The sequence below is a fragment of the Lontra canadensis genome, unplaced genomic scaffold, assembly GCF_010015895.1.
Source record: "Lontra canadensis isolate GAN:19392208 unplaced genomic scaffold, GSC_riverotter_1.0 scaffold41, whole genome shotgun sequence".
Classification (NCBI taxonomy): Eukaryota; Metazoa; Chordata; class Mammalia; order Carnivora; family Mustelidae; genus Lontra; species Lontra canadensis.
This window is the reverse complement of record NW_022631035.1, coordinates 13,057,832-13,072,058: the sequence shown is the minus strand read 5'-3', so window position 1 is coordinate 13,072,058 and position 14,227 is coordinate 13,057,832. Positions and strand designations below refer to the sequence as shown.

The following is a 14,227-nucleotide window of genomic DNA, read 5'->3' as shown; positions in this document are numbered from 1 at the left end:
GCTCAACTGCTCTCTCCTTCAAGGAGATGAGCCTGACCCTTCCATTTTCATTTTTCCAAGAAAAATATCTTGAGTACCTTCTGTGGGCTAGATTCAGTTAGTTTTGTGCTTTCAAGCACAATTATTCTCACATTAATTTTTGTCACTGGCGTACATTTTTCCGGTTTTTGTTACACTCTGAGGTCTTTGAAGGAAGAGACCGCATCTCACTTATCTGTCAGTCCTCAACAGGGCCTTCCACCTTATTAATGTATGACATATTCAGCTGACTTAGAGTTTCAAGTTTAAAGAAGGAAATTCAGATTTCAAATGTGAGAGCATACCGGTGAACTTTTCGGCACGTACTTGATATGTTTACTTCTGAAAATTATATTGCACACAACGGTATGTTCAAGTTCAACTGACTGCAAGGGTCAACTGCAGAAGTAACTAAGAAAATGTCAAGTATCGGAAAACCCCTGAGCAGGAAGAGATTCCATACCGCTGTAGTTTAAATAGTAACTAAAGGTGTCTGAGTGGGGGAATATGCTGAGAAACCCTGAGCCGTATAAAGTTTTTTCGGGGGATAAGGCGGAATACAGATGGATGAGTGAGCATGTGGCCTGTAAACCAATTATAAAAATGCATTAGACTAGGGGAAGAAAAGGACTCTGAATTAATGTGATCCAGGGTTTAAGTACTGTTTATTCAGAATGAGCTTGAAGAGACTATGTTATTTTCTTTTAAAGATTTTTATTTATTTATTTGAGAGCGAGCTAGTGAGCACTAGTGGGGGTGGGCAGAGGGAGAAGCACATTCCCCGCTGGGCATCAGGCCTGACGTGGGGTTTGATCCCGGGACCCCGGGACCATGACCTGAGCCGAAGACGACATTTCCCCGACTGAGCCACCCAGCCGCCCTGAGACTGTTATTTTAAACTGTGAAAATCGAGATGGGTCTGACTGGCACATGGATTCTAAGTCCTCTTCCCTCTGTTGAGCAGGTGGCACACTAAAGACAGCTTGTGCTCATTGGCCTTCCTCATTCATGACCAGAAACTGTAGAGGTGACCAGCATTGATGGTTTCTGATCTGCTCTAAGCATTTATTTATGCTGAAGCAGTTGATAAGTAGAGTGGGCTGTTTAAATAAAGAGATAATATATTTTAGAGCTATACCTATAAATTCGTCATGAATGTCTTAGATCGATACTTTTTTTTTTTAAAATTTCATTTATTTATTTGACAGAGAATACAAGAAGGCAGGGAGGCAGGCAGAGAGAGAGGAGGAAGCAGGCTCTCCACAGAGCAGAGAGCCCGATGTGGGGCTCGATCCCAGGACCCTGGGATCATGACCTGAGCCGAAGGCAGAGGCTTTAACCCACTGAGCCACCCAGGCACCCCGATCGATACTTTTATATATAACTTACTATTTGTCTCATTTATAAGTTCATTGAAGTCACCACATTTGAAGAATTAGAGCATGTTTTTAAAGCTTTTGTTTGTTTTTGAAAGTGTGTATTGGTCAAGTAATATGTCATTTTTCTGAAGTCCTCAGTGAACGCGGTAATAGAAACTAATGTTAATTGAGCACTGACTGCTCAATTATTTTTCTAAACAGCTTTTCTAAACAGTACCTCATTTGATCCTAGAAAGACCATCTGATACACAAGTCATTATCCCCATATATAGGTAAAAGAGCCACTGGGGTCAGGTATGGATGCAAGTAACAGTTTACTGATCTAACTGTGGCTTAAACAAGTAGAGATGGACGCCCAGAGGTAGGTAGGTGGTCCAGGACTTGCAGGGGCTCCGCAGTACCACCCAAGACTGAGGTCTCCCCTCCTCTCCACCTTAGAGCATACTGATTTTCTTCATGCTGGTTTTCTTCCTGACGTTTGATACCTCTTGATTATAAGAGGGCAGCTGCAGTTTTGTTTACTAGGATGTCTTTCCAGCCAGGTGAAGGAGGAATGCAGAGGAGCAAGAAGGGCTTCCTCCTAGTGAGGCTTTGTTTGTGTTTTATTGAGTCAGGGAAGAAGCCCTTCAGAGGGGCCTTTTCCTTTAAGCTCATTGACCAGAGTTGGAGCTCCAGCAGAGGAGGGAGGGCAATGGAGTATTTTAGCTGTCTAGGCTCAGTAGCAGAGGAATCGTTCCACGGTTTTCCACATATATTAGATCTGGATTTAGCGATTACCTAAAGTAATTTCCTCTTTTACAGAAAGTGGAACATTGTGAGGTTCTGGCAGAATTATGAATAAATAGGCTGTCTAATGATGAGAGATTCTTTGAAGTCAAAAGCTTGATCTTTAGTCAGTGGTTTCCAGGAAATCTAGTGCCATTGGTCAGAGTTCTTTTGTTTTTTACTTAAAAATTTTAAGTTTCGAAAAAATTAATGGCATGTTTATATAGTCAAAGTTTATTTTCTAAAGTTTTAACATTTCCTCAGAGACTTCCGTTTGTTTGAAATTATCTGTCCGAATATAGCATTAGTTACACTTTTTTAAAACTGAAAGTATTAAGATTTTCCAGGAATAACTGGTTTCTGATTACTGTAGAGTACAGCCTCGGAGAGAAGGAATTTTCCCATCCAAACTGCGTCTTGCAGGAGTATTTTGTAGGCACTTTGAATGTAAATTTTCTAAGCATCTCTTTACACACCCTTCCTATTTTGGTTTACATCCCTATCATTTTTGCCATAGTTGTTGCAATATTTAGTATTTTAATTGTAGCTGTGGAAAAGAATGCTGTTGATTCTCCACTTGGTTTGATCTCTTGTAGCATCTGCTATCCATTTAAATCCTCGAAACTTAGCCAAGTCATAGAAGGGACACTCATAAGATAGATCCCATTACAGCAACCATTTGTGCTACTGTGACAGGTGTTCTCTACCCTGAAAAATAGGACATAAGTACATTATGTGTATGGGGGAAATGATAGAAAACATTCCTTATTGTTTGACCTTTGATACCTTTTTTTTTTTTTAAAGATTTTATTTATTTATGTGACAGATCACAAGCAGGCAGAGAGGCAGGCAGAGAGAGGAGGAAGCAGGCTCCCTGCTGAGCAGAGAGCCCGATGCGGGGCTCGATCTCAGGACTCTGGGATCATGACCTGAGCCGAATGCAGCGGCTTAACCCACTGAGCCACCCAGGCGCCCCGTTACCTTTTTTTTTTAAAAAGATTTTATTTATTTATTTGAGAGGGAGAGAGAGAGAGAAACAGAGATAGTGAGAGAGCATGAGCAGGGAGGAGAGGGAGAAATGGGCTCCCTGATGAGCAGGGACGCTGCCTTGGGGTTAGATCCCAGGGCCCTGGGATCATGACCTGAGCTGAAGGCAGATGCTTACCCAACTGAGCCACGCAGGCGTTTGTCCCTCTTTGATACCTTTTTTATTTTAAACTGCCTTTTTCTGAATTAAGAGTTTGTAAACCTTTAATAATCTCTTAACTAGGGACATACAGGTTTTTTCTTTGCCTCTTGTTTTAAATTTCACTAAAGAGAGCTTTCAGTGGACTAGAATTTGAAATTTGGTTTGTCTCCCTTTTGCATTTTACTTGCTCTGCAAAGAAACGCATACTTCTTTATTACCAGAAAAAAAGTTTCCTGATCCTTTTATGTAACAGGGAAATTAAATTTTTGAGACATTGCCATTACTCTTCATAGACTTGGTAGCAGCTAGACTAGAAGTGTGTATGCTTTCTTTAGTTATCACAATCTTTTTGCACTTGGAATCGGACAAAGTAATTAAAGTGAGTTTTGATCAACATAGTGAAGCACCCCGTACCGACTCTGTCGGGTATATTTCTGAAAGGAAGTTTTAGAATAAACGTTTGTTTTTGTAGGTGCTTTGCTTCTTCAGTATTTTTAATGGTTCAATAAAATTTAGGCTTGTGTTTTATTTGTAAGATGCATGTGTTTACAATAAATTTTTATTTTCTGTAGACAATGGGATGAGCAGTTGGATCCTCGGCTAAATGCAAAACAGAAAGAGGCTGTCCTGGCCATTACAACTCCACTTTCAATACAGCTGCCTCCTGTTCTCATCATTGGACCCTATGGGACAGGCAAAACTTTCACTCTAGCTCAGGCCGTCAAGCACATACTCCAGCAGCAGGAGACGAGGTGAGGCGGTGGTATGTGTGCTCTGATTTCATCATTAGGCCACAACCTCTGTCCTTGTTGTGAGTACAAAGCTACGGCTAGCAAGACCATATTAATTCAGCTTGGAAAAATTAAAAAAAAAAAACCCCAAAAAACAAAAAAAAAAACAAAAAAAAAGGAAAAGAAAAAGACCCACACCAAAACCCCAAAGGACTAAAATTTGAATTCTTTTAAAACATACTGTTTTTAAAAATTGGCAACATAGAAAATGACAGCTTTTAAATAGCCATCTGAACTCCCAAGTCTGCTAAGGAATTGTGATATACGTTGGAGCCGAGAGACTCGGGTGCATAAAGTTCTGTGTGTTAGATTTAAAAGTAATTTGGGGAAACTTGTTTTCTTTACAGCTTAGAGAGTAATAGTTTCCCGAAAACATCATCGAATAATATGTTGGAGATTGATGAGTAGGTTGAGGGAAATGTTTGATATTAAGATGGCCACTGCTTTTGTTTTGTATTATACTGCTTGAGTAGTTTTGTGTTTTATCATTCTTTTTATTTGCACCATTTATTTCAGCAGGATCCTCATTTGCACCCATTCTAATAGTGCTGCTGACCTCTACATAAAGGATTATTTACATCCATATGTAGAAGCAGGCAATCCCCAGGCAAGACCTCTCAGGTATTTTTTAAGGCTTATTATGTATCTGTGTCATACTTTATTATTCTTAAGAAAAGGTGTCTTTAAAGATTTTAGTAACTTGGAGAACACAAAATCTTTAACTGTATATTGGCATTTGGAGGTGATGCCTTTTGAAGCAGTCATTTAAAATTAAGGAAAAATTTAAAAAATCTTTGACCATTCATTTCTTAAACATTAAGTAAAGAGAAAGACATCCTTTTTTAAGTTTTGTATGTAAAAATGTTGTTACAATCTGAGCAAATTTTGATGTGTACCTCTAAGAGCTACGATGATGAAATAATATAAAAATGATTTGCTTAAATCAAATCTAATTGAAATTCCAGCATATTTTGCATGGCAGAGTAGTCATGCAGTAGATATAAAATTTTGACTGTGATCATGCAGGTAATTTCATAGAAGTTACACTTTAGAGAAGCATGAAATATTGAAATGATTTCTGCAACAAAATGTAATTCACTGCTATTTACAACTTTTTGCTATCATATAAGAGACGAAGTGTCAAAGAAAAGTTTACGTTGATATAGAAAGGTCGTTTTAAGTGTATATGGATATGAAATGTACCTAAATACGGATTGTGGGGGAATAAAATCCTTTTCTTCAGAAAACAATAAAGAATCATTAAATGGTTGTTTATACACCATTTGCTTTCATTGTTATATGAATTAATGTTTGGTTTTGCCATTTTACAAACTAATATGTCATGCCCTGTGTTGTTTGAATACAATTATTGCTTACAAATTAATTTCTAACCACACTTTTGAATCATAATCCACTAACTTTTTATTTCTAGTTGAGTCCAGGCATGGAAAAGTGAGATTATACCATTTAATTCTTAATAACCACAACCAGAGCCATTTGAATGATTTTACAATTGCATTAAAAAGAACAATAAAGAAAAAGGTGGTGTGGTCTGCTAACACAGGTTTTTTATGCCATACTTTGTTTCCACTCTGGAAGATAATTCAGAGCAGAAATAATTGTTTCAAGTAGAATCCAGTTGTATTTAATAAGAAAATATCACATATATACAATCACTATAAATGAAAATGTGGTATTTATAACTAGATAAGTTCATCAGTGACTAGTGTGCTTCAGATTCTGATCTTTTTTAGTCCTAAGTAAAAACTCAACAACTAGTAGCAGTTTTGCTATGCGTGTTCTTACTTTGGTGGAGGTGTTTCGTTTGCTTTTATTGTGTGTGTTTCTGTCTGTGTATGTGTCTGTTATGTAGGAACTGTGACAACCTCAGTTACCGTGGTGTATGTGGGCTTGGAAGCAATGGAGTAGCCCCCTCGCATCTTGATTGACATAGGATATAGGTCATTTGATATTTGGGGCTGAAGAGCTGTTGTTTATTAACATCTGCCATGTGACTAGCATTATGTTTAACTTTCCCCACATAAAATTATGTTTCGATGGTTATAATCTATCTAGATGTGTAGAATAAGTTATGTCTCAGTAGGGTATATGTGTAGCTGTAGTGGCCCAGACACAGAAACTGGCTCTTTAGCAGAAAATCTCACCTCTCTGTAAGTCTCAAGGGTGATTCAGTCAAGAAGCTTGGAAAGTACTTAAATTTCTAGTTATTGCATTTAGTAAATGGAATAAAATAAGAAGAGGGTTGACTTTTTCTAAGTCTTTTCATTTTGTGGTCCTATATTTTCACATGGTTTTTCTCTTTGGGAATGGTGTTAACTTGTAAATGTATTTCCTAGGAGGATAGAGCATTGAATTCTTAAAATTTGTTAGTACCATCTGTTATTACATTAATTCATATTAATTTGTAATTATCCTGATGGACAACAAACATGAAAGATATGAGAGATGGGATAGAGGAAATTAGCATGGCTGAGCACTCTGTGGAGATTAGCTTTATCTGTCCTAGGATACAGGGGAAGGAACACAAGGGGGCACTAAGTGTCTGCGTGTGACTTTGAAGATTTGCTGTGTCTGTGGTGTAAGGTGGTTGAAGTTTGCCTTCTGCATCATGTAGTCTAGAGTGGGCCATGGTAGATGCCATAACATGTGAAAATCGTCATAAGTATTAAATAGTTTAATACAGTACATATGTTTAAATATACACGTTTACAGTTGAAATGTATAAAATTATATTACTTGCTGGGAGTTGAGCTTAAAATATTTGGGGATGGAGATTTTAGAAACCATTTTAGATTATATTTTATTTGACTTTTGCCTCTTATTTCATCAGAATTGGTAGACCTTAATTTGGACAAGAGAGGAAAACACGGTTTCTGTGTAGGGTTCTGAAGATCGGTATCTGGTTCTGACAGAATTATTACCTAGTAGATAGAGGTTATCCATGGAGAGAGTCTATAGTTATTGCTTTCTGGACAAATGGAAGGTATTTGTTGTTTTATACAGATCTTCAGAGTAATAGATTTTATTCTGGAATCAGGTGTTTCTGATTCTGTAGTATCTTGTATAGTAACATTTTAGAAGGGTTGTTTATTGTTTATGAATTCAATACATGAATAAAATTTCAGTGAATTAAAATTATGTATTACCAGACAATCTCCTACTTTAACAGTCATAATTCATGTGGGATCTGTGGATAGTTTGTTCCTAGAAATACATAAATTACTTAGTTGGTGTCACATTTAATACTATGAGCTTGAAGGTGTCACTTGTCACTGTTTTCCAGTTTTGAAAAATGTTAGTTGTGTTTCAATCTTATAGATAGTGTCTACCTTAAATGTTGCACAGAATGAAAGCACAAAGAAAGTATTTAAACTTTTTGAAGTCAGCACCAGAATATTTACTTTTAAGGAAATATATTCTTAACAGTCAAACTTTGTCTTCTTACTAGTTTCAGCTTGAGGTGGTTTTCCAAGGTAATTGTAAAAAAAAGTCAGTAGTGAGACTTAGAACTTCTATTTTTATTTTTTCTTAGAGTAGAAAGTGGTGCTTGGCATTAGAATTGATGAGTAATTTGGAAAACCATTTTTCCAGTTTTATAATGTGAAATGTTCATTTAGGAAAGTATGGAAAATACAGAAAGGAACAAGGAAGAAAATAAAATTATCTATAATCTAAGCACACAGAGATAAATACCACGAACATTTTAGAGTTTAGTTTCTAGTAATTTCTTGTTTTAAATGCACATACTTTGGTTAATATTTATGGAATCATAATTTATAAATGATTTTTTAAGATAATTTGTAAAATCAGATTTTTCATTTTTTTTTAAAGATTTTTTAAAAATTTCTTTATTTAACAGAGAGAGAGATCACAACTAGGCAGAGAGGCAGGCAGAGAGAGAGAGGGGATGCAGGCTCTCTGCTGAGCAGAGAGCCTGATGTGGGGCTCAATCCCAGGACCCCGAGATCATGACCTGAGCCAAAGGCAGAGGCTTAACCCACTGAGCCACCCAGGCGTCCCAAGATTTTTCTTTTATTTTAAAGTAAATTCCACTTTGCTGATCTGATTAAACATTTTTTATTAAAACCTAAAACTCTTCTATTATTTATGTTTTATTAAACTAATATTTTTTATTATTTATTTGTTTACTTAAAATATTTTATTTATTCGAGAAAAAGAGAGTGAGTATGAGCAGGGGGAGAGGTTGGGGGAGAAGGAGAAGCAGGCTTTCTGCTGAGCAAGGAGCCTGATGTGGCCCCTGGGATCATGACCCAGGCCAGAGGCAGATGCTTAACTGACTGAGCCACCCAGGTGCGCCCATTTTTGCATTTTTTAGAAGTGATATTGGTTACTTCTATCAAGTTTACAGTCCTTCCTATCAGAGTAATGTTTTAAAAAGATATTTCTTGACTTTTCTTATTTATATTTAGGTATATTTATTAAATACTTCTTTTATTGCTTTGCTGAAAAGTAATAATCAGTTTTAAGTGTTTCATGAGAGGTGAGAACACATTTTAGAAGATCATGAGATTCGGTTTTATGCATATTACATTTGAGCTGCCTTTGAAATATCCTGAAGGAGACAAATGTTAAATAAAAAGTTGATGTGCATTCTGAAGATGATGAGGTCTTGGCTGGAGAGAGAAAAAATGTGTGAGTCAAGAGTATTGGTGGTGATTGAAGCCATGGGCCTGGCTGAGATGGGGTGGGAGAGAACAGAGCCCGAGAAAAGGAGTGTGATGAGTCAGCCTCGGGAACTCTAACCTAGAGAGGAAGAACGAAGGCAAGGAGCACCTGAGTCATGGGAGCCGAGGGCAGAGAGTGTGGCTCGCAGGGAGCAACAGCCGAGCTGGGTGCTGCTAGTGGTCAAGCACTATGATGGGCCTAGAGAATAACCAAAAGATTTAGTAACACGGATGTCTGTATCCCTTGACTGGAGCCCATGCTCTCCTGAGTACTTTTTTACTTTGACTGCTTCTTGCCAGTTTCCTTTACTGTTTGCCTCTTCTTTTCCCTGCCTCTAGATGTTGGGGGTAACCATCAGTCATTCTCCCAACTGGTTTCTTTTTTATCTACACTTACTCTCCAGCTGAGCTCGTCTAGTCCCTAGGCTTAAATATTATCCCAGTTGTATGTTTCTTGTCCCAGACATTCTCCTGAACTTCAGACTTACATATCCCCCTGCTTATTGAATATCCCCACATGGACGTCTGCTACTGAATTTGTCCACAACTGAGTTCTGTTCTCACTTCAGATCTGTTCCTCACTTTCACCATCTTTGTAAACACCACTGTCATTCATCTAGTTTCAAAGGCACAGAATCATCCTTTCTCTTAAATTGCACATCTGGTTCACTAAATCCTGTCAGCATTACTCTCTAAATGTGGAGTGAATCCAACCATTTTCACATCTTTACTGTTACCACCCTGATCCAAACTGTCATTTTTTTCTTGTCCAGACCGTTGTAACAGCCTCCTAACTGTTCTCCCTGCTTTTCTCCCCTGCCCCTGTCCAAGTCAGTTGGGTGTTGCAGCCAGCTTGTAGTGGCTTGTGAGACCCAGTCATGTACATGTCTTCCCAAGTTCATGTTCGGTGACATCATGTTGGTAGCTTGAAATTGGCCATGGTAGTGGATTTTATACCACGGAACTCAGCGAACACTAGAGATCAGCACCACCCCTACCCTCCAAGCTGGTCGTTCAGCATTTGCCAGCACACCACTGTCCAGCCCTCCCTCATCCCCTCCCCAAACTATATATTCTGTCCAGAGAAACAAGTGGTCCTTTATCAACATAAGAGCATGTGACCGCCCTGTCAGAGCTCTCTGATGGCTTTCCATTAAAATCAGAGTAAATCAAAGCCTTTATGAAAGCTTGGAAACCATGTGATTTGTCTCTGTGCTGGAGCATAGCAGACACCCAGTCTATCTTTGTTGTACTGAGTGAGTGGGTGGATGGATGGATGCCTTGTTTCTGTACCATTTTAGTAGTCTGTCGCATGAGGCCTATTGGTATTTTTCTTTTGTAGTTAATGGAAAGATGCTCTTAAGATTTTTTGATTGTCCAAAGTTTAAGTTTATTTTTAAATCTCCCTTAGATAATATAGATAAACCTCCTTTAGATTTAAACATGGGTGTAAGAATATATTCTGAAGTGAAATGCAGATAACTTTTAAGTTTCTGTTGTAGGTGTGCAATTCACTATTTTTTACTAGCATAGGTAATTACAATATTAAGTGTATTTTTGAAAGAATATTCTGTAAAAAAACTAATTCCCAAATGGGAATGTTTTGAACTTAAAAAACTATAGTGTTTATGAAACTGTTGGTCTTTCTGTTGTAAGATTGATCTGAACACTTAAAAATAATTAGATATTTATTTTATGATAGTGCATATGCTCTCTGTTTGAATCGTTTTTGATAGGGCATAGTCACGTACATTTATATGTAATATACAGTTGTATGTTAAATTCTAACTCAGTAGAGTGTTAATGGTTACCAGATTTATTTGTTAATTTCCAGATATGGTAGTCTTAATACAATAATGTTAATTTTTTGATTATGCTGGTAAGATGTTAATAAATATAAATAGGAAATATTATCTTCTTTTATAGGGTATATTTCAGAAATCGCTGGGTAAAGACTGTCCACCCAGTTGTGCATCAGTACTGTTTGATCTCAAGCGCACATTCCACCTTTCAGATGCCACAGAAAGAAGATATTCTTAAACACCGAGTGGTTGTTGTTACATTGAATACTTCCCAGTACCTCTGTCAGTTGGACCTTGAACCTGGTATGCTGACTCAAGACACAGATAGGGTGTCTCTGAATGCATAGGGCTTCTGCATTCAGTTTAGACCAGGGGTTGGCAAACTATATAGTCTGTGGGCCAAATCTGGCCTGTTGTCTGTTTTTATAAATAAAGTTTTATTGGATGGAACACAGCCATGCCCATTTATTTACCTATTTTTTTATGTATGGGTGCCTTTGTGCCACAGTAGCTGAGTTGAGTAGATGCAGCAGAGATTGTATGGCCAACAAAACCTAAAATATATAGTTTGGCCTTTTACCAAAAAAAAAAAACCAAAAAAAAAAACAACCCAACAAAGTCAACCCCTAGTTTAGACGTTTGAGTGACCACTATTGTGTTTGTTCTTTTATCAGATGGTATTTACTTACTATTGGCCATGTGAAAAATTCAAATTTGGATAGTATGTGTTGTTTTTTTTTTAACAATTTTTTCAAGTTTTTGTTTTAAAATGCTGTGTGTTATACAGTGTAGAGACAGCAATCATGATAGGTTTTTCAGACATGCTATGAAGATTATTTAAGTACAGTATCTATAAAATCAAACTAATATTATATGAAGTACAGATATAAGATGACAGGTAATTCTGATAAGTGTGGCAGAACTTAACCATCAAAAAGTGGTACCACTTTAAGGTATTTGCTTTGGAAGAATATTCATTTATTACTGCCATATTATAATGGTTGACATTGCTCAACACTTTTTTGCTCTCTCCTTTTGGAATTGCTTTCAGAGCCAGTGACAGATTCTTTTGAACTTTCCAGTCCCTGGAAGGTAGATACTGTTCTTTTCACCTTGAATTCCTGGCATCTGTCCCAGGGTATAGACACCTGGAGGCCCTTGATAAACCTCTCTTTATCTTAAATGAATGAATGGTGGCCAGACTTTTTTGAGGGTAGATTTAATTTTAGAAGAGCTTCAAAATCTTTCTGAGCCATGTCTGGTAAATAAGGTAGGTGATCAAACTGAGCAGTGCCATTAGGGGTAAAAAAAAAAAAAAAAGAGAGAGAGACATGCCTCTCATGTAATGAGACTTATTTTCTTGTGCATACAGCTCATAGCTGGCTGGTGAGGGCAGTTACAAAAGCAGAGTTTCAAAAATGTTTTGAACAGTGACTGCATCATTGGAGTGAGTTCTATTTCCTCCCAACTGACTTCTTTGAATGGAACAACACTTATTTGAAATGTAAATTTTGGTATGTTTATTTAACAATCAGTCTCATTACTTCATGGTTGTACTCTGCCTTTTTGCCGCTTAGATGAAATTCCTAAACCTCCTAAACAATATACTTTTGTGGGAAAGTGAAGAATGGCTTTGAAGAGCCAGAATATGGAAGAATACTTAGAAGTTGCCCATGTGCTTGCTTCTGGGCTTACTTATATTTGATTTCATTTAATTCTCGTATCAGGCCTGTGGAGGGAGGGTTCTTTGGCAGAAGAGAAAACCAAGGCTCAGGCTAAATCAGTTTGATTAATTCAAGTTCCCTGTGCTAGCTTAAGTGATAGCTGTAACAGTTTCATGATATATCCAGCTTCATGATTCAAGCCTAGCTCTATTTAATTAAAATGTCATCTAATGGAAACAGTAGTTTTCAGGTAATTAGTTTTGTAGAGCAAAAAGTACAAAGTCCCCTTAACAGGGAGAAAAAATGCACAATGTTTGGGCCACTGTCAGGAAATAAACAAGTTGTTGATATACACTATCAACCATAACCATAACCATTTGTCTGAATGGATGATGATGGTGGTCATTACTGCCGGTCAGTAAGACTTAGAAGGTTCCCAACCTAAAAACAAGCCGCCTAAAAAATGGTTTGGATCTTGCTGATATTCGTAGAAACAGGGATAGAAATGGAGGTTTGGTTCTTGAGCCCTCCTCACAGGAGATGCATCAATCCAGAGAGTTTTACAACTGTCATTCTGTTGAGAAACTACTTCGTTCTTTTGCTATGCTAGTAAAAAGAAGGCCTCTTTCTTCCTCACTCTGTGTATTGGCAGCAGGGGAGAACTTTTTCCTTCTCCATATTGAGACCGTGGGATTTTTGCCTCTTTCCCCCACTTAGGGCAAAAGGACTCCCTCCTCCCTCTGTACACAGAATCCTGTGCCCCAGTGCGAGTGGCCGTAGCACTCAGGATGTGGGGCGCTTCTTACTCTAGATGGTTGGCTTCTGTCTGTGCCTTTTTGCACGCCGGTGATTTTGTTTTTCAGCCAGGGTAGGCTCTTAGACAACTAATTTTATAGACACACCAGACACACACAAAACCCCCTAACTAATCAGATGAGAGAATCTGCTCATCGACAGTCCCTTTGTTTTAGTCAAGGTTGGATTATAACTTTCTCCCTTATATTAGATTCCAGGTATGATTTTCATTAACATTTAATATGCACAATAAAGCTCAAGTTACTTATAAACTGCCATTGTTCTATTTTCGATATTTCACCACACAAATAATGAAAGGACTATCAGTGTTTAGTCGCTGGCCCTTCTTTTTGCTGCAAAGCTGCTATCTTGTACTTGAAACATCTTTTTTATGTGTACTCAGTCCGCTCTTCGTCCGGGGACCCTTAGCACCAGGTGCCATTTCATATCTACTAGTGGGTAGAATAGTTATTTCTTTCCATCTCTGTTCTTTACGTAATGATTTAAGTTAATGATTTTCTAAATGGGGGATGGGCATTAAAAGTACTCCTAACTCTGAAATCAGCACACTGAACTCTTTCCTTAGCAGAAAAGGAAAGAAGTACTGCTGCCTTTATTGCCGCTGTGAGATGCTTTACTGTGTTTATACTGTACTTTGTAGGGTTTTTTACACACATTCTATTAGATGAAGCTGCCCAGGCCATGGAGTGTGAAACCATTATGCCTCTAGCATTAGCAACTAAAAACACTCGGATTGTCTTGGCTGGTGACCACATGCAGGTATGCGCCCTCTGAGTCATCGTATCGAAGGAGCTACTAATTATGTTTTAATGTTTAATATTCTGTTTTCTAAAACGTCGTACGAAATTGTGCCATGTATTACAGTATAAGTACTTTAAATATTTCTTTGCTAATAATGAAAAATACTGCCTTTTCTGAAGGAAAATTACTATCCCACTGTTTTTTTCCTTCTTTGGATAGAGAGTGGAATGAGTGAGTCTGTCAGTGTTATATGTCATGTTTTAAATTTGAAGACCAGCCTTCTAAGTGTGAATATTTGATTTTTACTTTTCTTTAGAAAATAAATTTAAGTTGACCTCCCTACAGTTACCCAGTTC

The 14,227-nt window shown here is 37.6% G+C and overlaps 1 protein-coding gene across 6 annotated transcripts in view; it reads left to right on the top strand.

Moving 5' to 3' along the window:
- The window catches only part of HELZ (helicase with zinc finger), a 157,072-nt gene that overhangs the window by 76,599 nt on the left and 66,246 nt on the right, over window positions 1–14,227 (top strand). For 5 of the 6 annotated variants that reach the window (XM_032870803.1, XM_032870801.1, XM_032870800.1 and 2 more), the window contains 4 exons: window positions 3,924–4,103; window positions 4,659–4,763; window positions 10,775–10,953; window positions 13,771–13,889. In XM_032870803.1, coding sequence (XP_032726694.1) covers window positions 3,924–4,103; window positions 4,659–4,763; window positions 10,775–10,953; window positions 13,771–13,889 — 583 coding nt within the window. The remainder of the gene's footprint in view (window positions 1–3,923; window positions 4,104–4,658; window positions 4,764–10,774; window positions 10,954–13,770; window positions 13,890–14,227) is intronic. The other variant, XM_032870804.1, reaches the window with a different exon arrangement.